At 36.3% G+C, this 20,568-nt stretch overlaps 3 protein-coding genes across 7 annotated transcripts in view; 2 read left to right on the top strand and 1 right to left on the bottom strand.

Moving 5' to 3' along the window:
- The window catches only part of LOC101889805 (guanine nucleotide exchange factor DBS), a 260,338-nt gene extending 246,420 nt beyond the window's left edge, over window positions 1-13,918 (bottom strand). Inside the window, exon 1 of the mRNA XM_059120097.1 lies at window positions 13,493-13,918. Within this exon, the coding sequence (XP_058976080.1) occupies window positions 13,493-13,832 (340 nt within the window). The 5' untranslated portion in view covers window positions 13,833-13,918. The remainder of the gene's footprint in view (window positions 1-13,492) is intronic.
- Window positions 13,919-19,628: 5,710 nt separating this feature from the next.
- Window positions 19,629-20,568, top strand: part of LOC101890109 (hypothetical protein) — a 38,473-nt gene continuing 37,533 nt past the window's right edge. The window contains exon 1 of one of the 2 annotated variants that reach the window (XM_059120093.1): window positions 19,629-19,769. Coding sequence is in view for 1 of the 2 variants with exons in the window: in XM_011296493.3 (XP_011294795.1) it covers window positions 19,763-19,769 (7 nt within the window). In the remaining variant the exon portion in view is untranslated. The remainder of the gene's footprint in view (window positions 19,770-20,568) is intronic. The other variant, XM_011296493.3, reaches the window with a different exon arrangement.
- Window positions 19,629-20,568, top strand: part of LOC101889378 (glycogenin-1) — a 35,054-nt gene continuing 34,114 nt past the window's right edge. For all 4 annotated transcript variants that reach the window (XM_005189028.4, XM_011296494.3, XM_059120092.1 and 1 more), the window contains exon 1: window positions 19,629-19,769. In XM_005189028.4, the coding sequence (XP_005189085.1) occupies window positions 19,763-19,769 (7 nt within the window). In that variant the 5' untranslated portion in view covers window positions 19,629-19,762. The remainder of the gene's footprint in view (window positions 19,770-20,568) is intronic.

Here is a 20,568-nt window from a genome sequence, read left to right as displayed (position 1 = left end):
ATAGCAGGCGAAGACGAAACTATCGACGTCAGATATAGAGAAAACTTGACAGATTTAGATAAAGTACCCGACGTAGTGAGAAGCTTGAGAGAATTTTCAGGAAAAGCATCGGAATTCAGCTCTTGGAAAAAGAGTGTCGAAAGGATCCTTAAGTTATACGAATCTACAAAAGGTACCCCAAAATACTTTGCCATCCTTAACACCATAAGGAATAAAATCATCGGTAATGCCGATGCGGCCTTAGAGTCTTACAATACACCCCTTAATTGGAGTAGTATTTCAAAGTGTCTAACGCTTCACTACGCAGATAAGCGTGATCTTACGACACTAGAATATCAAATGACAACCTTAATACAAGGTAACAACAGTATCCAAGATTTTTATCAAGAAGTGTATTCACACCTTACGCTTATTATGAACAAATTGTCATGTCTCGATGTAGGTAAAGAAGCTCTAGATATCCTAGCCCAAACTTATAGGGATAAAGCTTTAGACATTTTCATAAGAGGACTAAAAGGACAAATGTCAATTCATCTTGGCATGAAAGAACCGACGGATCTCCCACAAGCACTACAATTATGTCTCAAAATGGAAAATCAATTCGCTAGAGCACAATTTGCTAAATTTTCAGAAACCACCCCATCCAAAAACTCATTTTCAAAATACGAATCAGATGCCATTTTACCCACAATTGGCATATTTGCCACAACACTCTGGTGTTCGACAAAATAATTCTAATCCTCCTATTTATCCTCGTAATAATTATAATCAACATAATTACCCCCAAAATCAAAATTTGCAACCACCAAGACCAACAGCACCAAAACCTCAGCCCAAGCCTGAGCCGATGGAAATAGATGCTTCCATGCAATCCCGAGCTGTTAACTACATGAATAGGCCAGCACAAAATAATAGATTTTATGGAAAGAGACCATCAGAACATTCTGACCAATTTAGGAGACCTGATAAGGCACAAAGAAATTTTCATGTAGACACAGATGAATTAGGTCCCACCGCTGAAGAATACGAAACAATGTTAGAGCAGTATGAAAATCAAGAACAATTATCTGATCTCAATGATTACATAAAAAATCAATATGATGTTCTTGACAACGATGACAAAGAAGATACACAAGAATTCGTAGATATTCATTTTTTAGATTAACGAATTCGTCCTTACCTTATTTTGAATGTAGGACGAATTCAGGGCAAATTCTTAAAATCTTGATTGATACGGGTTCAAATAAAAACTATATCCAACCTGGACTTATAAAAAATCCTTTAGAAAATAAAACCCCGTTTTTTGCAAACTCAGTAGGAGGAAAAACAGCAATAACACAACACACTTTTATTAATCTTTTTGACAAAAATTGTTGCCCTCTACAATTCTTCCTTTTACCAACCCTTAAATCTTTTGACGGAATTTTAGGAAACGATAGCTTAAAAAAATTATCTGCTGTCATTTATACGTCAAAAGACTACATGCTTATAGACAATAGAATAAAAGTGAAAATAAAGCAGAAATTATCTAGATCTGTGAACACTATCGACCTTAGGACAGACCATTTAACCCCACAAGAGAAACAAAAATTAGATCTAGTGATCCAAAGGCATAAATCACTCTTTGGGGAACCAAATCAAAAACTTACTTACACTACGACAGTAGTCGCCGATATTCAGACTACCAATGTCGAACCAGTTTATTCAAAATTTTATCCCTACCCTATGCATTTGAAAGGAGAAGTAGAAAAACAGATAAAGGAACTCCTCGATCAAGGTATAATTAGACCTTCACGGTCACCATACAATTCACCCATCTGGATCGTGCCAAAAAAATCGGATGCATCAGGCAAAGTGAAATACAGAATGGTGATAGACTATAGAAAATTAAATAAGGAGACAATTCGAGATAGATATCCCATCCCAGAAATAAATGAAATCCTACCACAAATAGGAAAAAATAAACTGTTTAGTGTATTAGATTTAAAAAGTGGATTTCACCAAATATTACTTAGGGAAAGTGATAGAGAAAAAACTGCCTTTTCTATTAATAATGCAAAATACGAATTCACTCGACTTCCATTTGGTTTGAAAAATGCTCCGTCCATATTCCAACGAGCCTTGGACGACATTCTTAGGGAGCACATTGGCAAAATATGTTTCATCTATATGGATGATATAATAATATTCGCAGAGGATGAAGATTCACATCTCAAGAATATTTCAACCATATTCGAGACATTAGAGAAAGCCAATATAAAGGTACAACTCGACAAATGTGAATTTTTGAAAAAAGAAGTTGAATTCCTAGGTTTCATAATATCCGATTCCGGTATAAAAACAAACCCAAAAAGGGTTGAAGCAATAGAAAAATTTCCACTTCCGTTAACACTAAAAGACTTAAGATCATTTTTAGGACTTTGTAATTTCTACAGACGCTTTATTAGAGATTATGCCAAAATTTCTAAACCTCTGACAATATATTTAAGGGGGGAGGCAGGACGTGCGCCCAAATACGTTTCCAATAAAATGGCCATAGATCTCGATCAAGAAGCAGTAGAAGCTTTTAATAAATTAAAGAGAATATTGTCATCGGAAGACGTAATATTGGCATATCCCGATTTTAATAAAGAATTTGAACTTACTACTGACGCTTCGCACTATGCAATGGGCGCAGTGCTTTCACAAGATAATAAACCAATTGTATTTTTGTCTAAAACTTTCAAAAAGGAAGAGGGACATTATGCAACAAACGAAAAGGAGATGCTTGCAATTACTTGGGCTCTCAAATCCCTCAGAAACTACCTTTACGGTTCTGCCAAACTTAAAATTTATACCGATCACCTTCCACTGACATACGCATTGAATAATAAAACAGCTAATTTCAAGCTAAGAAGATGGAAAGCCTTCCTTGAGGAATTCAATTACGAATTACTATACAAACCCGGTAGTACAAATGTAGTTGCCGATACACTATCAAGACCTCCTAAAGAACCAGAAGAGATAAATGCTCTGACTTCGACCCAACACAGTCATGAAAGCTCATCTCATAATTTAATACAATACACTGACGCATTTAAGAATCAAATTCTCATCTCTTCAGAAGATGATGAACCATCTTATAAATTTGAAATTGTCTTTCCAACTTATCACAGACATACTATAAATGAACGAAATATTACACCAGAATTTCTCAGAGACATTTTGAAGAAATATTTAAACCCATCGGTAACAAACTGCTTAAAGACTAATGACGAAATCTTGGGAGTATTGCAAGAAGTGTTCCGTGATAATTTCACACAATACAAAGTCAAATATTCAAGACAAATGGTAACCGACTTGAAAAATGATGAAGACCAAGAAAACAAGATTATTGCTGAACATAATAGAGCACACCGAAATAGCGTAGAAAATAAAGCACAGTTATTGACAAAGTACTACTTTCCCAGAATGCAAGCTAAAATTAAGAAAATAGTCGATCAATGTAAAGTTTGCAAAGAAAACAAATACGATAGACATCCTAATAAGATAGGCCTACAGGAAACACCTATCCCACAAAATCCTGGACAGATTGTTCACATAGACATTTACATAACCGAAAAGACATCCGTATTGACGGCTATAGACAAGTTTTCTAAATACGCTCAAGCAAAAATTCTGAAATCAAGATCAGCAGAAGACATTAAAGAACCACTTAGGGAATTAGTCATATCCTTTGGAATTCCTGAAATAATAGTTATCGACAACGAAAGATCTTTTAATTCCAAAGCAATAGTTTTCATGTTAGAAAATCAGTACAACATCAAATTGTTCAAAATCCCGCCGTACAGTAGTACTGTAAATGGGCAAATTGAGCGGTTTCACTCTACACTGTCAGAGATAATGCGATGTCTAAAAGCACAGAACTTACACAAATCCTTCTCAGAGCTTTTACATAGATCCATTTACGAATATAATAACACAATACACTCAAGCATTCAAAAGAAACCAGTTGAAGCATTTCTTGGAAAAAGGGCAAACATGAGTCAGGATGATATAGAGAAAGAAAGATCCGAAATTGCCCAAAGGCTTAAAGAAAAACAAGCAGAAGATATTAACTACCACAATAAGAAAAGGACTCAACCAAAAACCTATACGCCAGGAGAAATCATATTCGTAAAAGAGAATAGGAGACTTGGGACAAAGTTAAGTAAGGCATACAGACAAGAAATAGTAAAAGAAAACCAAAATACAACTGTTATTACAGAATCAGGAAAAACCGTACACAAAAACAATATCAGAAATTAAGAAATCAAATATTTTCAGATTTTTATTCGCCACGGCGACCGCCTATGTCAAGATTTTGGACTATACAAACTCTCAAATTGTTGCGTTTGATTCCGGTTTGGCAAAAATTCAGGATGGTAACTTCAGGATAATTCATATCATTGACATCGACAAATATCAAGAAACAATAAATTCCCTACAAAACATCCTTTCCCAGAACATAACCAAACACCATTTCCTTCATCCCTTCCTAACCCATGAGCTGACAGAGATTCAAGGATACTTGGACCGTTTGAAGCCAAACGTGAAAAATAAACGATCATTGAATTTTATAGGTTCAGCGTGGAAATGGATTGCTGGAAATCCAGACCACGATGATTTTGAAATAATAACTCAGAAAACTAATGAAGTTCTAGAAAACAATAATAAACAAGTTGTAATTAACAAATTGTCATTGAGAAAAATTAATGAGTTAACACAAATAACTAATGAAATAATAAAAAGTATAAATTACAGTGATGTAAACAGAGATAGATTAAGTTCAAAATTAAAATTTAAAATAGAAATATTAAAACAAGAAATTGTAAATATTCAATACGCTATCCATTGGGCAAAAATAGGAATTGTAAACTCATTCATACTTTCATCTGACGAGATAAATATTATTAAAAATATAATTGAAAAAGATTCAATACCGTTTGTTAATGTAGAAGAAATCTTTGAATTTGCTCAAATAAAAATCGCAACTAATAATCAATCTATCATTTATATTATTAGAATACCAATGACAGACAACAAAGTTTGTAATAGATTATTACTGAAACCTATAAAATTTGAGAAGTTCGTCAATAAATTAAAATTCGAAAATGTAATAATGTGCAAACAAGATTTAAAATTATACGGAATCAAGAGTGAATGCATGAAATACAATAATATAAGTATCTGTAATAGCATAAACTTAGAAGCTATAGAGAATAACACCTGTATTTCTAATTTGTTAAATAGCAAGACATCGAATTGCACGGTAACTGATAACAAAACAGTACCAACAGTTGAAGAAGTTTCTCCAGGGGTAATCCTGTTAAATAATTTCAATGAAACAATCCTAATAAATAATGTTACACAAAGACTTATTGGATCGTATGTCATCCAATATAGCAACACTACACTAAGTATTTCCGACAAATCATATTCCTTTTTCGAAATAAGCCATATTCAACCATTACCGGCGATTCTGCAACCTAGGGAGTCTGTTCTCAGTATAGAAGAGACGCTCTCTTTAGAGTCAATTAAAGAAATTCAAATTAGTAACACAAAAGCCATAAATTTATTGGGAGGCAAATACGAGTGGGGTCAAACCACAAATTTTGGACTTACCTCCTTCGCGATAATATTGATAATCGTTTTCATTATAAGGTCCAAGATCTGCAAAAGGGGAAAAGAAATTATACTCACCCCGTCTATAGCAGATTCATGTCCGTATGACGCACGTAATCGTGTTCCTATGCCGGAAGTAGTGGAATTGCCGGGAATACGAAGAATTTCTCATATTCCCTATTTTTGACCGATCGAGGACGCTCGGTTTAAAGAGGGGAGGAGTTAACGTTAACTTCTTTATTTCTGTTTCTGTTGCGCGTGCAAGTTCGATGGCACTTAAATATGCTTGCAAAATGCTTACAATGCATTCATGTCATTCATTCGTATAAACAACAGATAAATGCTTACATTTTAAGAAACCTAACTCTAAGAAATAATAAAATCAAAAGTGCTAACGTTGCACTAAATACATTGTCCAACAAAACTTAATTTTAAGAATAAAGGAAAAATAAAGTCAGTCCCATTTGGTCACTCGAAAAAGAACGTTATGTTTAATTTATTCTCCACAAAATTCTTCTGTCAAGGCGAAAATATTTACTTTCGCTTGAATTTTGACATTTCATCTGATAAAATAACAGCTGCTTTTAGATTAATTCGCTCGAAGAAAGACCTTATAATTGAGCCATGCAATTGTCCTTGCGATTCCAAATGTTTTTGAGTTGCTTGTCCAAATATAAATCACCGGAAGGTAGGTACAGAGGACTAAGCCGATGTGAAATTCCCGGCGCCGGCGGCTAAGCACAAAAAAGTCGACGGCGGCTAAAAGTCGACTGCATCGGCGGCGGCTAAAGCAAAAATGTTTATATCTGTGAAATTTGAAGAGAGTTGGATGCTTATTTCGCATTCTTTGAGCATTATGTTTTTCAAAATTTTGAACCCTATATGGGGCAGATAGCAAAAGAAATAGTCCGATCTCTACCATCTTTATAACAGATCTTGTATTAATGGAAATATTGAGATGTAACATATCTGAAATGGAATAGGATGTTGAATTCGCTTTTTATCAACTTCATGGATATTCACAATTTTGAGCGTTTTTGGGGGAGGTACCAGAAGGAGTGGACCGATATATTCCGTCTTACTACCAGATCTTGGGTTCATAAAAATAGTAGGATGTGTAAAATTTGAAGACAGTCGGACTCTTACATCATATTTTTTAAGAGTTATAATTATTCAAAATTTTAACATTTTGTGGGAGAGACACTTGATGGAGTAGACCAATACTATCCATTTTGGCACGAGTCCTAGAACTGACGCAAATATTAGGATTTGCAAAATTAGAACAAAATTAGATTATTGCTTCCCTTTCTGTGCAGAAAATATTTTTTTTTGCAAATTTCGACCATTTGTGGGGGAGGTACCAGAAGGAGTGGACCGATATTGCCCATCTCCGAACTCGATCTAAGTTTGACCAAAATATTAAGATGTACCCAGTTTGGACCAAACCCTTCGAGAGTCAGACAGACGGACGGACATCGCTAGATCGACTCCAAATGTTCTCTGCAGAAAATGCAGAGCTGGATATTATTATTATTTTTATTTTTATTATTATTATTATTATTATTATTATTATTATTATTATTATTATTATTATTATTATTATTATTATTATTATTATTATTATTATTATTATTATTATTATTATTATTGTTATTATTATTATTATTATTATTATTATTATTATTATTATTATTATTATTATTATTATTATTATAATTTTTATTAATATTATTATTATTATTATTATTATTATTATTATTATTATTATTATTATTATTATTTTTATGATTATTATTATTTTTGTTATTATTATTATTATTATTATTATTATTATTATTATTATTATTATTATTATTATCGTTATTATTACTATTACTATTATTACTATTATTATTATTATTATTATTATTATTATTATTATTATTATTATTATTATTATTATTATTATTATTATTTTATTAGTATTATTATTATTTTATTATTATTATTATTATTATTATTATTATTATTATTATTATTATTATTATTATTATTATTATTATTATTTTTATTATTATTATTATTATTATTATTATTATTATTATTATTATTATTATTATTATTATTATTATTATTATTATTTTTATTATTCTTATTATTACTATTATTATTATTATGTTTTTTTTATTATTATTATTATTATTATTTGAAATAAGGTTATCTTTTAGTAACCACTCATTAGCCGTCAATATTTGTGAAAATCAATTACAGGGTTGCCAAGGTGTAAAATGATTACAATAATCGATTAAGCAAATATTTGTTATCAGTTTCTTTTCTCTTCTTTGTGCGAAAATTAACTCCTTTCAGAAGTATTCAACACGTATTGCTTTTGAGGATTTTGAGTTTAGCCGATCTATCTATTATTCAAATTTACACATGGTGTTTTGTTAGGCCCTGTCGAAATTAACAAAATTTCTATGTTTTATTCCCTTTTTGGGAATTTGTTACTTCCATCCCTGACTATCATATCCAGTGGTTCACAATTTCACTGTAAGCTTCGGTGAAGGGATAGTCTATGTTGTCTCTCGTTTACATAGATACATCTTCTCGTAGAGTTGCCAGTTCAGTTCACTACGACCAAAATCTAAACAATTGAGGAAACTAAAGGACGTGCAAGTCACTGGGTCACAAATATATGAATATGTGATTTTTGATTTTTTAAGAAACACCTGAGAGTTGCCGAAAATCTCTTTAAAATTGAGAAAAGAACTGAGTTCGAATATCATTGTCTGTTTTTAAGGAATTTATGTTCCTGGATAGATCTCTTTGTTGTGGTTGGGAAACATTGTCATTTTGAATTCACCAGCCACCCACTCTCAATCACTCATCGCTGCCACAGAAATAAAGTATCACGCCACAGAAGAGTATCATAAGTGCGAGGGGGGTAAATATCATCATAAGAAGTTTTATGTGGCATTTTTTGCCAACTTTGTATTGTTTGTGAAAGAAGCCAAAAACACGCACACAACCCAGCAAACAAAAGGATGAAAGAAATTAGATAGTCAATAATTTGTTCATCAACGGAGAATTCTTCAGAGACAGCCTTTACAACTCGTCAAAGGTGACTTTATGCAAAGCCCGTCTTTGAAGACGACCTCATCTAGGAAGACAACGGTTATTATAGGAACTTCCAGCCTTCAGCTCACTCTCCTACTTCATACACGTCGTTTATGGAGACTTCCTGGTGACTTCAGTTCTTTTATAGAGACTCCATGGAGACTTCAGCTGGTCTCATAGAAACTCCCTGCCTTCAGCTCGTCTCATAGAGACTCTATGCATTCAGATCATCTCATAGAGACTCCATGCCTTCAGATCGTCTCATATAGACTCCATGCCTTCAGCTCGTCTCAGAGATACTCTCTGCCTTCAGCTCGTCTCATAGAGACTCCCTGTCTTCAGCTCGTCTCACAGAGACTCCCTTCCTTCAGCTCATCTCAAAGATACTCCCTGCCTTCAGCTCGTCTTAAAAAGACTCCCTGCCTTCAACTCGTCTCATAGAGTCTCCCTACATTCAAGACTCCCTGGTGACTTCAGTTCTTTTATAGAGACTCCATGGTGACTTCAGCTGGTCTCATAGAGACTCCCTGCGTTCAGCTCGTCTAATATAGACCCCATGCCTTCAGATCGTCTCATAGAGACTCCGTGCCTTCAGCTCTTCTATAAACACTCCTTGGAGACTTCAGCTCGTCTAGACTCCTCTCGACTCCTCTATGGAGACTACCCTCGACTCGTCTGAGGAGACTTCGCTCGACTTGTTTAAAGAGACTTCCCTCGAGTCGTCTATGGAGATTCCCATCGACTCGTCTATTGAGGCTCACCTCAACTATCCTTGGCTCCTCTAAAAAGTCCCCTTTAGCTCGTATATAAAGATTTTCTTTATCTCTTCAAAAAAGACTTGCTTTAGTTCATCTCCAGAAATTTCTGGTCTTCAGCAGGTCTTTGGAGACTCGACTCGTATATGGAGACTTCAGCAGGTCTATGGAGACTTCAGATCGTCAATAGAGACTCCCCTCGACTCGTCTATGGAGACTCCCCTCGACTCGTCTATGGAGACTCCCCTCGACTCGTCTATGGAGACTCCCCTCGACTCGTCTATGGAGACTCCCCTCGACTCGTCTATGGAGACTCCCCTCGACTCGTTTAAAGAGACTACTCTCGACTCGTCTAAGGAATTTCCCTTGGCTCGTTTATTGAGGCTCACCTCAGCTACCCTTGGCTTGTCTAAAAAGTCCTCCTTAGCTCATCTATAAAGACTTTCTTCATCTCTTCTAATAAGACCTGCTTAATTTCATCTTCAGAGATTCCTGACGGAATATTTGAGAATAATTATCCCCTCGTCAAAATGTTCACTGTGTTATGTTGCATTTTCTACACTTGAATGCATTTCATCGTTTTTTGCCTAGAATTTGAGTTAATGCGACCATTAAAGTGCACTCAAAGTGCAAGACAGCCCACAATTCCAAAGGGGCAAAAGAGGACGAGCAACGAAATGGTGGCTGACTTGACACACTCTCCCTCTCTCCTTGTGCTTTTTAATACCCCCATTTGTGGTATAATCCATTGATGATGCATTCGAATGGAACACAAAATGCAAGAAGCTAAAGAACAAACGGCACGTCACACCACCCTCTTTCAGGCCAACAACAAAAACGTCATGTATAACCAATGGAATGGATTTTTTTTTTTCTAAAAATAGGCAACAAGTTTATAAAATTAAGCAAAGAAGCAAAAAAACAAGCATCGATTTTTGAATTTCCTTTGCTTTTTTGTGTTTTCTTAGGAATTTGCCTTTAGGTTGGCCCAAATATTAAGGGACAATGTCCAGCTTAAAGGCATTCCAGCCATTGAATGTTTTTACTTGCAGCTTTTTCTGTAGATGGCCACCTCGCATACCTCTCATGTGGCCATTTACAATTGAAAGCCAGCCATGCCATCGAGATAAAAGTTTCCCCACGGTCAAATGGCAGAGACAACAAAACAACTGTTTCTGCGGAGCATATGCCTATGGCTTTCCATTCACACACACACACAAACACACACTCAACCCCACTTGCACCAGTTGAGAGGCAAGGCAGGGCAAGGCGGCATCGGCAGCATAACCAAGTTTTCTCTATGCCATCCATTCAGCTCAAGGGTCATATCCTTTTGTGCAGTGTTTTGTGTAATTATCCCTCAAGGTGTGCCAGGATGTTTGTACGATTCATTTTCTTCGTTTATTTTTTTCGTCTTCTTTTCTTTTGGTTTTGTGCAGACATTCTTTGATGAGACTGGTGGGTATTTTTTTCAGCTCCTTTGTACTTTAAGGAAGTTTAAGGATAACAGCAACAGCCCCATGTAGTTTTCTTTCATTCGATTATGTGACCAAGTTTAGTTAACAAAGATGTTGGTGTTTTCGGGGAGGGGTGTTTCTCTTTTTTCTCTTCGCTCAAATATCATACTGCAGTGGCCACCATCCATTAAGGATGTTCATCACACGGGGTCGTGGAATAAATGAATTGCTGGTTGTTTCAAATTAGTTACGGTCATATAATGTCTTCAATGGTAGAACTTTATTTTAGCCAACTACAAATAAAGGTGGCACGGAAGGGTCATTGAACTTTGGGAGGGGGGTTGGATTACTGCAACTTCATTAGGGCAGTGAAATGTAAGCTGGAAATAAATCTGCCGGCATTCTTTTTGGGAGGGATGATATCCTTCTCCACTCATTTGCTATTCCATTTGGAACAAAACTATTTCAAATCGATATAAAAACTTATTGGTCAGTTGGGAATGGATTGAAATAATGGCATGACTAAAATAAAATATAAGCCTAAAATGTTATGGGGGAAGAGCGGACAAGCGGAAGATTCCGTCTATAGATGAGCTTCAGCTCCTCCATAGAGAGCGCCTTCAGCCCCGTTTTAGAGGGAGCCTTCAGCTTGCCGATAGAGGGAATCCTTCTTAAGCTTTTTCATAGAGAGAACCTCCTTCAGCTCTTCTATAGAGGTTGCCTTCCTTCGGCGCATTTAGCTCGTCTGTATTGGACACCTTAACTCGTCTTTTTTAGAGTTCGCCGTCTACTCGTTCTTAGAGGTCGCCTTCAGCTCATTCATAGCGACAGTCTTCAGCCATCTATAGAGGCTGCTTTCAGTTCGTCTATAGAGGAAGTCTTCACCTTATTTATAGTAGGAGCTTTCAGCTCGTGTATAGAAGGAGCCTTCAGCGTATCTATAGAGAGAACCTTCCCCTTGCCTTTAGAAGTCGGCTTCCGCTCGCTTTTAGACGTTTCCGACCGCATGTCTGTAAAGGTCTAAAAATGGAGCTTTTTCAGCTCTTCTATAGAGGTCAGAGGTCACCTTTAGCTCTTCTATATAGAGGTCGCCTTCAGCTCTTCTATATAGAGGTCGCCTTCAGCTCTTCTATATAGAGGTCGCCTTCAGCTCTTCTATATAGAGGTCGCCTTCAGCTCTTCTATATAGAGGTCGCCTTCAGCTCTTCTATATAGAGGTCGCCTTCAGCTCTTCTATATAGAGGTCGCCTTCAACTCTTCTATATAGAGGTCGCCTTCAGCTCTTCTATGGAGGGAGCCTTCCGTGAGCTCTTTTACAGATTTAACCTTCCGCTCGTCTATAGAGGTCACCTTCTTTCAGCTCAAAATAAAGTTCGCCTTCTTAAGCTGGTCTGTAGGGGCAGATATCTCAGCTCGTTCATAAAGAAGCATTCTATCAGCTCGTCTATAGAGGACGCTTTAGGTCCGTCTACAAAAGGTTGCGTTCAGTTCTTCTATAAAGACAGCCTTTAGATCGTCTATAGAGAGAGCCTTACTTCAGCTCGTCTATTGAGGTCGCCTTTAGCTCGTCCACCGTTTGTCCATAGAGGCCTTTAACCTGTCTATGGGACAGCCTTCAGCTCGCCTAGATAGCCTTCCTTCACTTCGACTAGAGTATATCTCTTTAGCTCACATAGAAAGACTACCTTTAGCTGTTCTAGAGAGACTCTTTCAGCTCGCCTGGAGAGACTCCCTTCAGCTCGCTTAGAAAAACGCCCTCAGCTCGCCTAGAGAGCCTGTCTTCTGGTCGTCGAAAAAGTCCCTCTTCCGTTCACCTACAGAGTCTCTCTTCCGCTCACCTAGAGAGTCTCTTTTCCGCTCACCTAGAGAGTCTCTCTTCCGCTGACCTAGAGAGTCTCTTTTCCGCTCAGCACGTCTAGATAGTCTCACTTCTGGTCGCCCAGAGAGTCTCGCCTTCATCTCACCTAGGAGATTCCCTACCAACTCGTCCCATTGTCTATGAAGACTTCTTTTACAGTTCGACTCCCTTCACAGCTGCAATCGCCTATAGAGGAAGCCTTCAGAACATCTATGGAGATGGACGTCCGCTCGTCTATAAAAACTCACTTCGACTCGTCTATGAAGACTCCTTACAACTTGTCTATAAAGAATGCTCCCAACTCGTCTAAAAATACTTCTTCCAACTCGCCTATAAAGATTCACTCCAGTTTGTCTGAAAAGACTTCTTCGACCTCATCTATAAAGACACCCTTCAACTCGTCTTAAAAGATTCAGTCCAACTCGTCTTTAAAGACTCATTCCGACCCATCTAGAAAATTTCAGTTACAGATCGCCCATAAAAAGAAATCCATCAGCTTTTCTGCTATTGTACCACAATGCGTATGATTGTTGACAGCACGTATACGCACCCACAGCCTTATTTCAAATTACGCAACATATTTTCAAAAGTCTTGTAAGAATTCCTTACTTCTTAATTTGATTTTCTTAAATTACGTTATTTTCTTGTCCAAAAACATTCCAGTCTTCTTCTTCATTACTTACCCAAATTGTTAAGCTCCAAACAGCTAGAACGAGATTTGGTTCTTTGCAATAAATGTTGCCTGCTGTCCTGTGGCGTCATTACGTGTCGTTTTTGTGTTGCTGTTGTTGTCGAATTCTGTTGTGACATCACACATTCATTGGCCCCGCCATTTCCACTACTGCCAACTGCTGATGGCGCCGTGTTGGCCGAATTAGCACCGGCATTGTTAGTTGTGCTGCCACTGCCAACACCGCCAATACTACACCAATCCGCTTCCATAGCTTTGGAGGCACTGCGTTTGAAGTGCTCCAAAAAGCTATCAATTTGGCGCTCTAAGGAAGATGGTGGCGAGTTATCCATGTTGTTTGCTGGCTATTATTATTACTTTTTTTGGTATTTTTGGTATTTTTTGGTTTTCACTTTTCTTGTTGTTGTGTATTTCCTTAGATTTACTTGGAAAATAGTTGCACTTTCATGTTGGGATTTGTTGTTTGTTTTTCTTTGGAGTAATTTTAAAGAGATTATTTTTTAGAGGTTATGTGTAATGATCATAAATGTGAATTTAAAAATCAATGATCTCCAAACGAAGAATTGATGGGATTTTTTATACCCTCAGCCATATGGCTAGAGAGGGTATATATAATTTGATACGACCAAAACGACCTTATTGAAATTACGGTTTTAGACCCTATGTCTCTTCGGACCAAATCCGTTTCAGGACATTTGGAGTCGATCTAAGGGTCCGTTCGTCCGTCCGTCTGTCTGACTAGCTGGCTGATGTGTATCCAATTTGGTCCAAACATGATACTTCGTAATATTATTGTCAAACTTAGGACGAGTTCGGAGATGGGCAATATCGGAGATGGGCAATACAATCCCCCCCCCCCCCACAAAAGTTCTATATTTTATAGAAAATAATTTACCTCATAGAACATGAAAGGAGGATTCAATTTTGTTAAAATTTTGAAATTCCCAAAATGTTTATCAGTTCTTATGCTCAATATTAGTTGACTCTATCAAGTACCTCCCCCATAAAGGCTCAAAATTTGGAATAATCATTAGTCTTATAAAATGTAAAAGAAGGTTGCGAATCTCTTCAAATTTCAAATATTCCATTATTTTTACCAAGAAGATTGTAGACATCGGCGCACTCCTTCTGGTACCTGCCCCACAACGGGTCAAAATTTTGAATGAAGTTACAAAAAAAAAAAAAATACGGGAAATGAGCATCTGAGACCATTCAAACTCGCTATATCCCGATAGTTATATCAACGCAAGATCTAACGTGAAAAAGGAATATATAACTCCTTATGGCACCTTCTCCACAAGGGGTCAAAATTTGGAATAATTATAAGTCTTATAAAATTAGTAAAATAAAAGTCAGATTTTCTTTGAAGACCGAACATCTCAATACTTCTATTAATACAATATCGTATCGTACAAAAGCATTTTGGTCAGAATTTTCCACAAAAAAAGTGATTCGTGATGGAATTTAAGCGTGATAGTTTAATTCTTTGTATTTGGATGAAAAACTACAAGTGGCTAGCCCGACGTCAAGGTAGCTTAGCCCGACGTCAAGGAAGTGGACGGAAGAAAACAGCAACATTAGCAGAAATGGTTCGAAAAGTAAAGAAGCGACTTGATCGAAACCCGCGTCGCAGTGGCCGAAAAATGGCTCGTGAGCTGAACATATCGCAATATTCCATTCGGCCAGCCATTGAAATTCCAAAAAGTGCAAGAACTTACACCGCAACAGAAAGAAAATAGACTCAAAAGATCTAAAGAGTTGCTTCTCATGGCCGAAAGTTATGAACTGCCGAATTTGATTTTCTCCGATGAGAAAACATTTGTTGTCAACTGAAAATGGGCACCTTCGGTTGGCCACCAACCATATTGATGGTGTGGGCACGCAAACATTTCGGCCGCAGACCTTGGACATTCCAACAGGACTCAACACCATCGCACTCAGCACGCGTCACCCAAGAATGGTTACAAAATGAGGTTCTTCGTTTCATTTCCAGCCCACAATGGCCACCAACATCTCCGGGAATCAATCCGTTGAACTATTGTGTCTGGAGTATTTTGAAAAGCGGAAAGCGATCATCGTCTGTTATGGCGGTCCACACAATCACCATGGCAGGCGCTTGAGTTCTGGTGGCCAACCGAAGTTGCACATTTTCAGCTGACCTCTTTGGCAAGTAAACACGATCATTTTGTTTGTTTACAAACGGCTGGCCAACGAATGGTTTCTCTTCGGAGAAAACTAAATTCGGCAGTTCACCACTTTCGACCAAAGGGTCGGAAGTTGGTTGCAGTTTTTTCATCTTACCCTGTATAGATTATCAGACATAAGTTAAGGGTATATATCTGCCGACAAAAATGACTGATACTTTTTAACTCAAATACCTATTTCGAACAGCGTTTTCTTTCGCATTCACTTTAGTGACGTACTTTCAAAAGCAGATGCAATTCTCCAAAATGTCGTAAAGAAATTATACCACACACATCTTCTAATTTTATATTGATTTTTCATATATCAATATTTTGAGATTTGATTATCAATTTCCAAAATATTGATAAAAAAAAATCATGTGTGTACACATACATATATATGTACATAAGTATGTGCACCCAATTTTGGTCTGCACATCAACGGTGACACTATTCAGTCCCCACAATTTTCATTTTTGCACATTAACCTAATAAAGCCATTTATTTCTATTATTAGCAGATTATTAATAATTTTATTTATCAAACACCTCAACAGGGGAGCCATATTTGCCCCAAAACACCTCGATTACAAACGCCCTTTTACAGTCCAGTCTCAATGTTGTATAGGGTGTGTAACTGGATGTGTGTCACAACGTAACTATGTTAGTGTAAGTGTATCCAAAACTATGAAGGTCAATCTACTATGTTCCTAGGGCTGTGATGGTGGATTCTCTCTTTTTTTCTATTTTGTTTAATGTAGTTCCGTGGGGGGCGGAAGGAAATAAATTTAAGGTAAAAAACCCAAAAAAAATATATTCTCAAGCATACTTTTCGGCTGAGTATGGGAAAACAGACTTTTTTCACTTTGAATTTAGATTTTCTCCATTTTTCTGGGTTTCGATTTTCTTGCAAATTTGCTATACAATAATTGTTGTTGTGATTTTTTTTATCCACTTCTGCTTATTTTGGTAATGGGCTTTTGCGTATTTTTTTTTCTCCAAATTTGTAAGCTTCTATTTCCTCTTCACCGACACACAAGCACACATGTATACAAATTGTAACACACATACACACGCACGTTTTATATGCTAATGCCTTTTCTGGTTTTTGGGATTTTGTTTTCCATTCGGCAGTAGTGCTAAGTTTTTGGCATCCCGATACCGCAACCGTTGCCTGCCATAGCTTAAATTATACTGGGTTTTCTAGGTGGGTCGTTATTTTCAGCCAGCAACATTCTTCGTTTACATTGTGTGTTGTTATATGCTCTGCTTTTCCCTTTTTTCTCTTCTTGTTCTTCCTCTTCTTCTTATGATATTACACGAACCAACCAATAATCCAACCCACCATCCATAAACCTCTCGGCACTCTTCACCGCTGTTTAACATTTTTATGGTAAAAACTGCCTGTTGTAACATGTTCATGTAAGAAAAACCTTGATGGGAATCCACACTTTGTTTGGTTGACGCGCATTGTTGTTGCTCTTCGTTGGTCCGTTCGTCGTTTGTGGCATGGCAAGCAAGTTCTTCTCACCGTTGTTTTGGTTGGTTTCCTTATACCGCGCCATTTATTATTGTCTACATGACACGGAACCGGCGGCGCGCATTTTTGTTTCTCATCAAGGTTTCCCTGTGTGTAGTTGTTGTTACTGTTTTCACCGAGAACCGAGATTTGTATTTGTTTGTCCATTACTGTCAAAGTTTATTCCACTTGTATGCGCCTCGTTTTCTCAGTCTGCAATCTCGACCTCCTCTCTCTCGCTGAAAAAGGGTCACTCAGTAGTTTTGCATTTTTGCCAAACAATATTTTCTGTTTATGTTTTTCCTCTTGATTTCCTCTTCAAGAGCAAATGAATGAGTGAGTAACTGCATGAGAGCCGGCAAATGAACGGTTTTGACAAGTGGCAAAGTGCGCATGTCTTTCTTTTGCTGATCACATATGGAGGGACATCTGTGGCACTCAGCTGTTGCAAAAGAGAATTTTAAATTGTAGTAGATTTGAATGTATAACGGAAACTGAAAGAGGTGTAATATAAATTATAAAAATGAAGCATACTTTGAGGCGTTTTTATTTAAATATAACAAAATGATGGATGCCAAAGATGCTTTCCAATCATAAGGTACCAGCAAAGTAGAAGAAGTAGATGCATCAACGCTTGGAAACATTGATACGTAAAAAATTTTATTTTTTGTTCAAATATTAGTAGATTTTTATCAAAGCCTATAATTTTTATGTTATTTCTTATATGACGTCAGTCGGAGTTTATTATAATATTCGTTTTTCAACAACTTTCACATTGAATAATTTTCAAACTGTTCAATTCCGAAATAGGTTTGACAATTTTGGAATTGAAATTTTTTAATGAAAAATTATTCATATTTATAAAAACTGTAGAAAACGAACTGTTGAAACCTCCGATTGAAATTGTTTCGTATGAAATTTCGAAATAACTGTTTTAGGCCATAGGTCTCTTTAGACCAAATCCGTTTCAGGACATTTGGAGTCGGATAACGATGTCCGACCCTCTGTCTGTTTGTCTCTCGAAGGGAGTAACATCGTAACAATTACAAAAGGTAGAACAAAGCTACCCCCTTATACCCTCCACCATTCTATAGAAGGTATATTAGCTTTGTCATTCCGTCTGTAACATCTCGAAATATTCATAATAGACCCTACAAAGTATATATAGCAATTGGATTGGATTATCCTTTCTCTTTCTGTGCAAAAAATATATATTTTAGAAAATTTCGATCTTTTGTGGGGGAGGTACCAGAAGAAATGGACCGAAATTACCCATCCCCGAACTCGATCTAAGTTTGATAAAAATATTATGATGTACCAAATTTGGACCAAATCCTATATCCCCTAAGAGAGTTATCGTGCTCACCAGCCAGCCAGACAGAAAGATGGATGGACATCGCTAGATCGACTCCAAATATCCTAAAACGGATTTGATTTAAAGAACAAATCTTATGATTTGTTTAAAAATATTTACTTCACTCAAAGATTTGTTAAAAGGAGATAAACACTCCTTATCACAAAAATACTGTCCAAGTCCCATTGATCACCATGGGTTAAATGTAAAAAATATCTAATAATGCCGATAACCACTGCTGAAAAAACAAAAGCAACAATTTTAAGTGTTTGTCAATTAGCAAATGTATTGATTCTAACAAACAAAACAAAAAAAATAAAACATTTACCTCTTATCAAATTTTTAACTTTTACTTTTTGCACTCATTTAATTGCGGCACTCTCTCTCTTTCCTTCTCTTGAATGCATATTGTCATCCATCATGTTTACACTCACTGAACTGCACCCCCACATATCAAACAACTACAACAATAAATAACATTGAAAGAGCGCCACACAGTTACAGTGGTGGCTAAAAGAAATGTTACCTTTTCAATAAATGTTGAAAATATGTAGGTGTTTTTTTTTTTTGGAGCAAAAAAGGCAAAGCAAAAGAAAATGCCAAGGAATATGAAAAGAAATAAAGGAAATGAGGGGGCTGCTGCTACGTGTGTCTGTGAAAAATATATGAACCAATAATGCGCGAAATTTTTAACGTTGGCGTTGATTGTGTCTGGCTGGCTGCTGGTTTGGATGGTAACATAAGCAATGGATTGATATGAACGCACATACTCACGCCGTGGTGGGGGTCCATTTGTTGTTCTCGGCAAACACGCACACACAGCCACTAGGCAGACCGGCGCACTGGTAGTGGTGCTCGTTTCTGTTGATGATGACGTTGGCTTCTTACAACAACAGCAATAACATCATCATTATCATCATTCGCCAGCATTATGGGCAAACAGATGCAGGCTTTCCATATGACTGGCAGACGTTGTCGCTATTCAGTTACTCGCCGCTGCTCGTAAACGAAACAACAGCATATCTTGCTCTCCAACTCAGTAACGGGTCTAACGAGAAGAAAGCCAAAAGAGAAAAAAAGAACGATTTTGTAACCGCCAACAGAAAAAACTCAATCAGTGCAAATTAGAAGAAATTAAGAATCCTTTGAGGATTTTCTAAAACAAATCAAATTTTCAGTGTTAAACCCCGTAACAAACAAACAAAATATGAGCAGTAAGTTTTGGTGGATTTTGAAACAAAAATCCCTCTACATTTTCAAAAAGAAAAACCGCTAAATTAAAAATAAAAAGCAAGAAAAAACCGAAAGAAAACGCAAGCAAAAAGCATGGCCAAAAAGGGAAAAAATGATTTCCTTTTGCAAAGAAAACTCAAAATGAAAGCTGTACATAAAACAAATTATTAAAAACCAAACATTTTATTTTTAAATAAATTATTCAAATAATACCTACAAACACACAATTTGTTCAAAAAGTGCAATTTTATTTCAAGTGCTTCAATTTTTATCATTCATCGCCGGCTGAATTACCTAAAGAAAAAAATAGAAATAAATGAAAACCTTTGACTTGCAAACTACCGATGATGTGATGCCTCTTGCATTCATCTTTTTTTACTTCTGAGTCTTTTTCTGTCGTTTCTATTTTATTCCGCATTTCTAATTTTTTTGATTATTAATAAAAAAATAATGAAATTGAAACAATTTATTTTGTATTTATTTCATGCATTCGAATTCATAATACCAAAATTTCATCGACCTTAAGTGACCTTCATTTAGCTTAGAATTTATTTTCTTCGTGGTGGCAAGGGTTGCCAAATTGCTGTGATTATGTTATGGCTAAGGGGGAAAAGTTGGAAATCTCAAAATTTCCATGAAGTGAAAATTGTTTTCAGTTTTTTTTTTAATGGTGTCAAAAGCAGAGATTTTTAATTTAATATTTTTGAATGAATTGGGGTATTTAAATTTAAGATACGAAATTACATTTATGTGGAGTGTCAAAATCATGTTTTTTTTAAA

Source organism: Musca domestica, unplaced genomic scaffold (genome assembly GCF_030504385.1).
Source record: "Musca domestica strain aabys unplaced genomic scaffold, Musca_domestica.polishedcontigs.V.1.1 16, whole genome shotgun sequence".
NCBI lineage: Eukaryota > Metazoa > Arthropoda > Insecta > Diptera > Muscidae > Musca > Musca domestica.
Note: the sequence above shows the minus strand (reverse complement) of the source record. Positions and strands in the feature narration are given on the sequence as shown.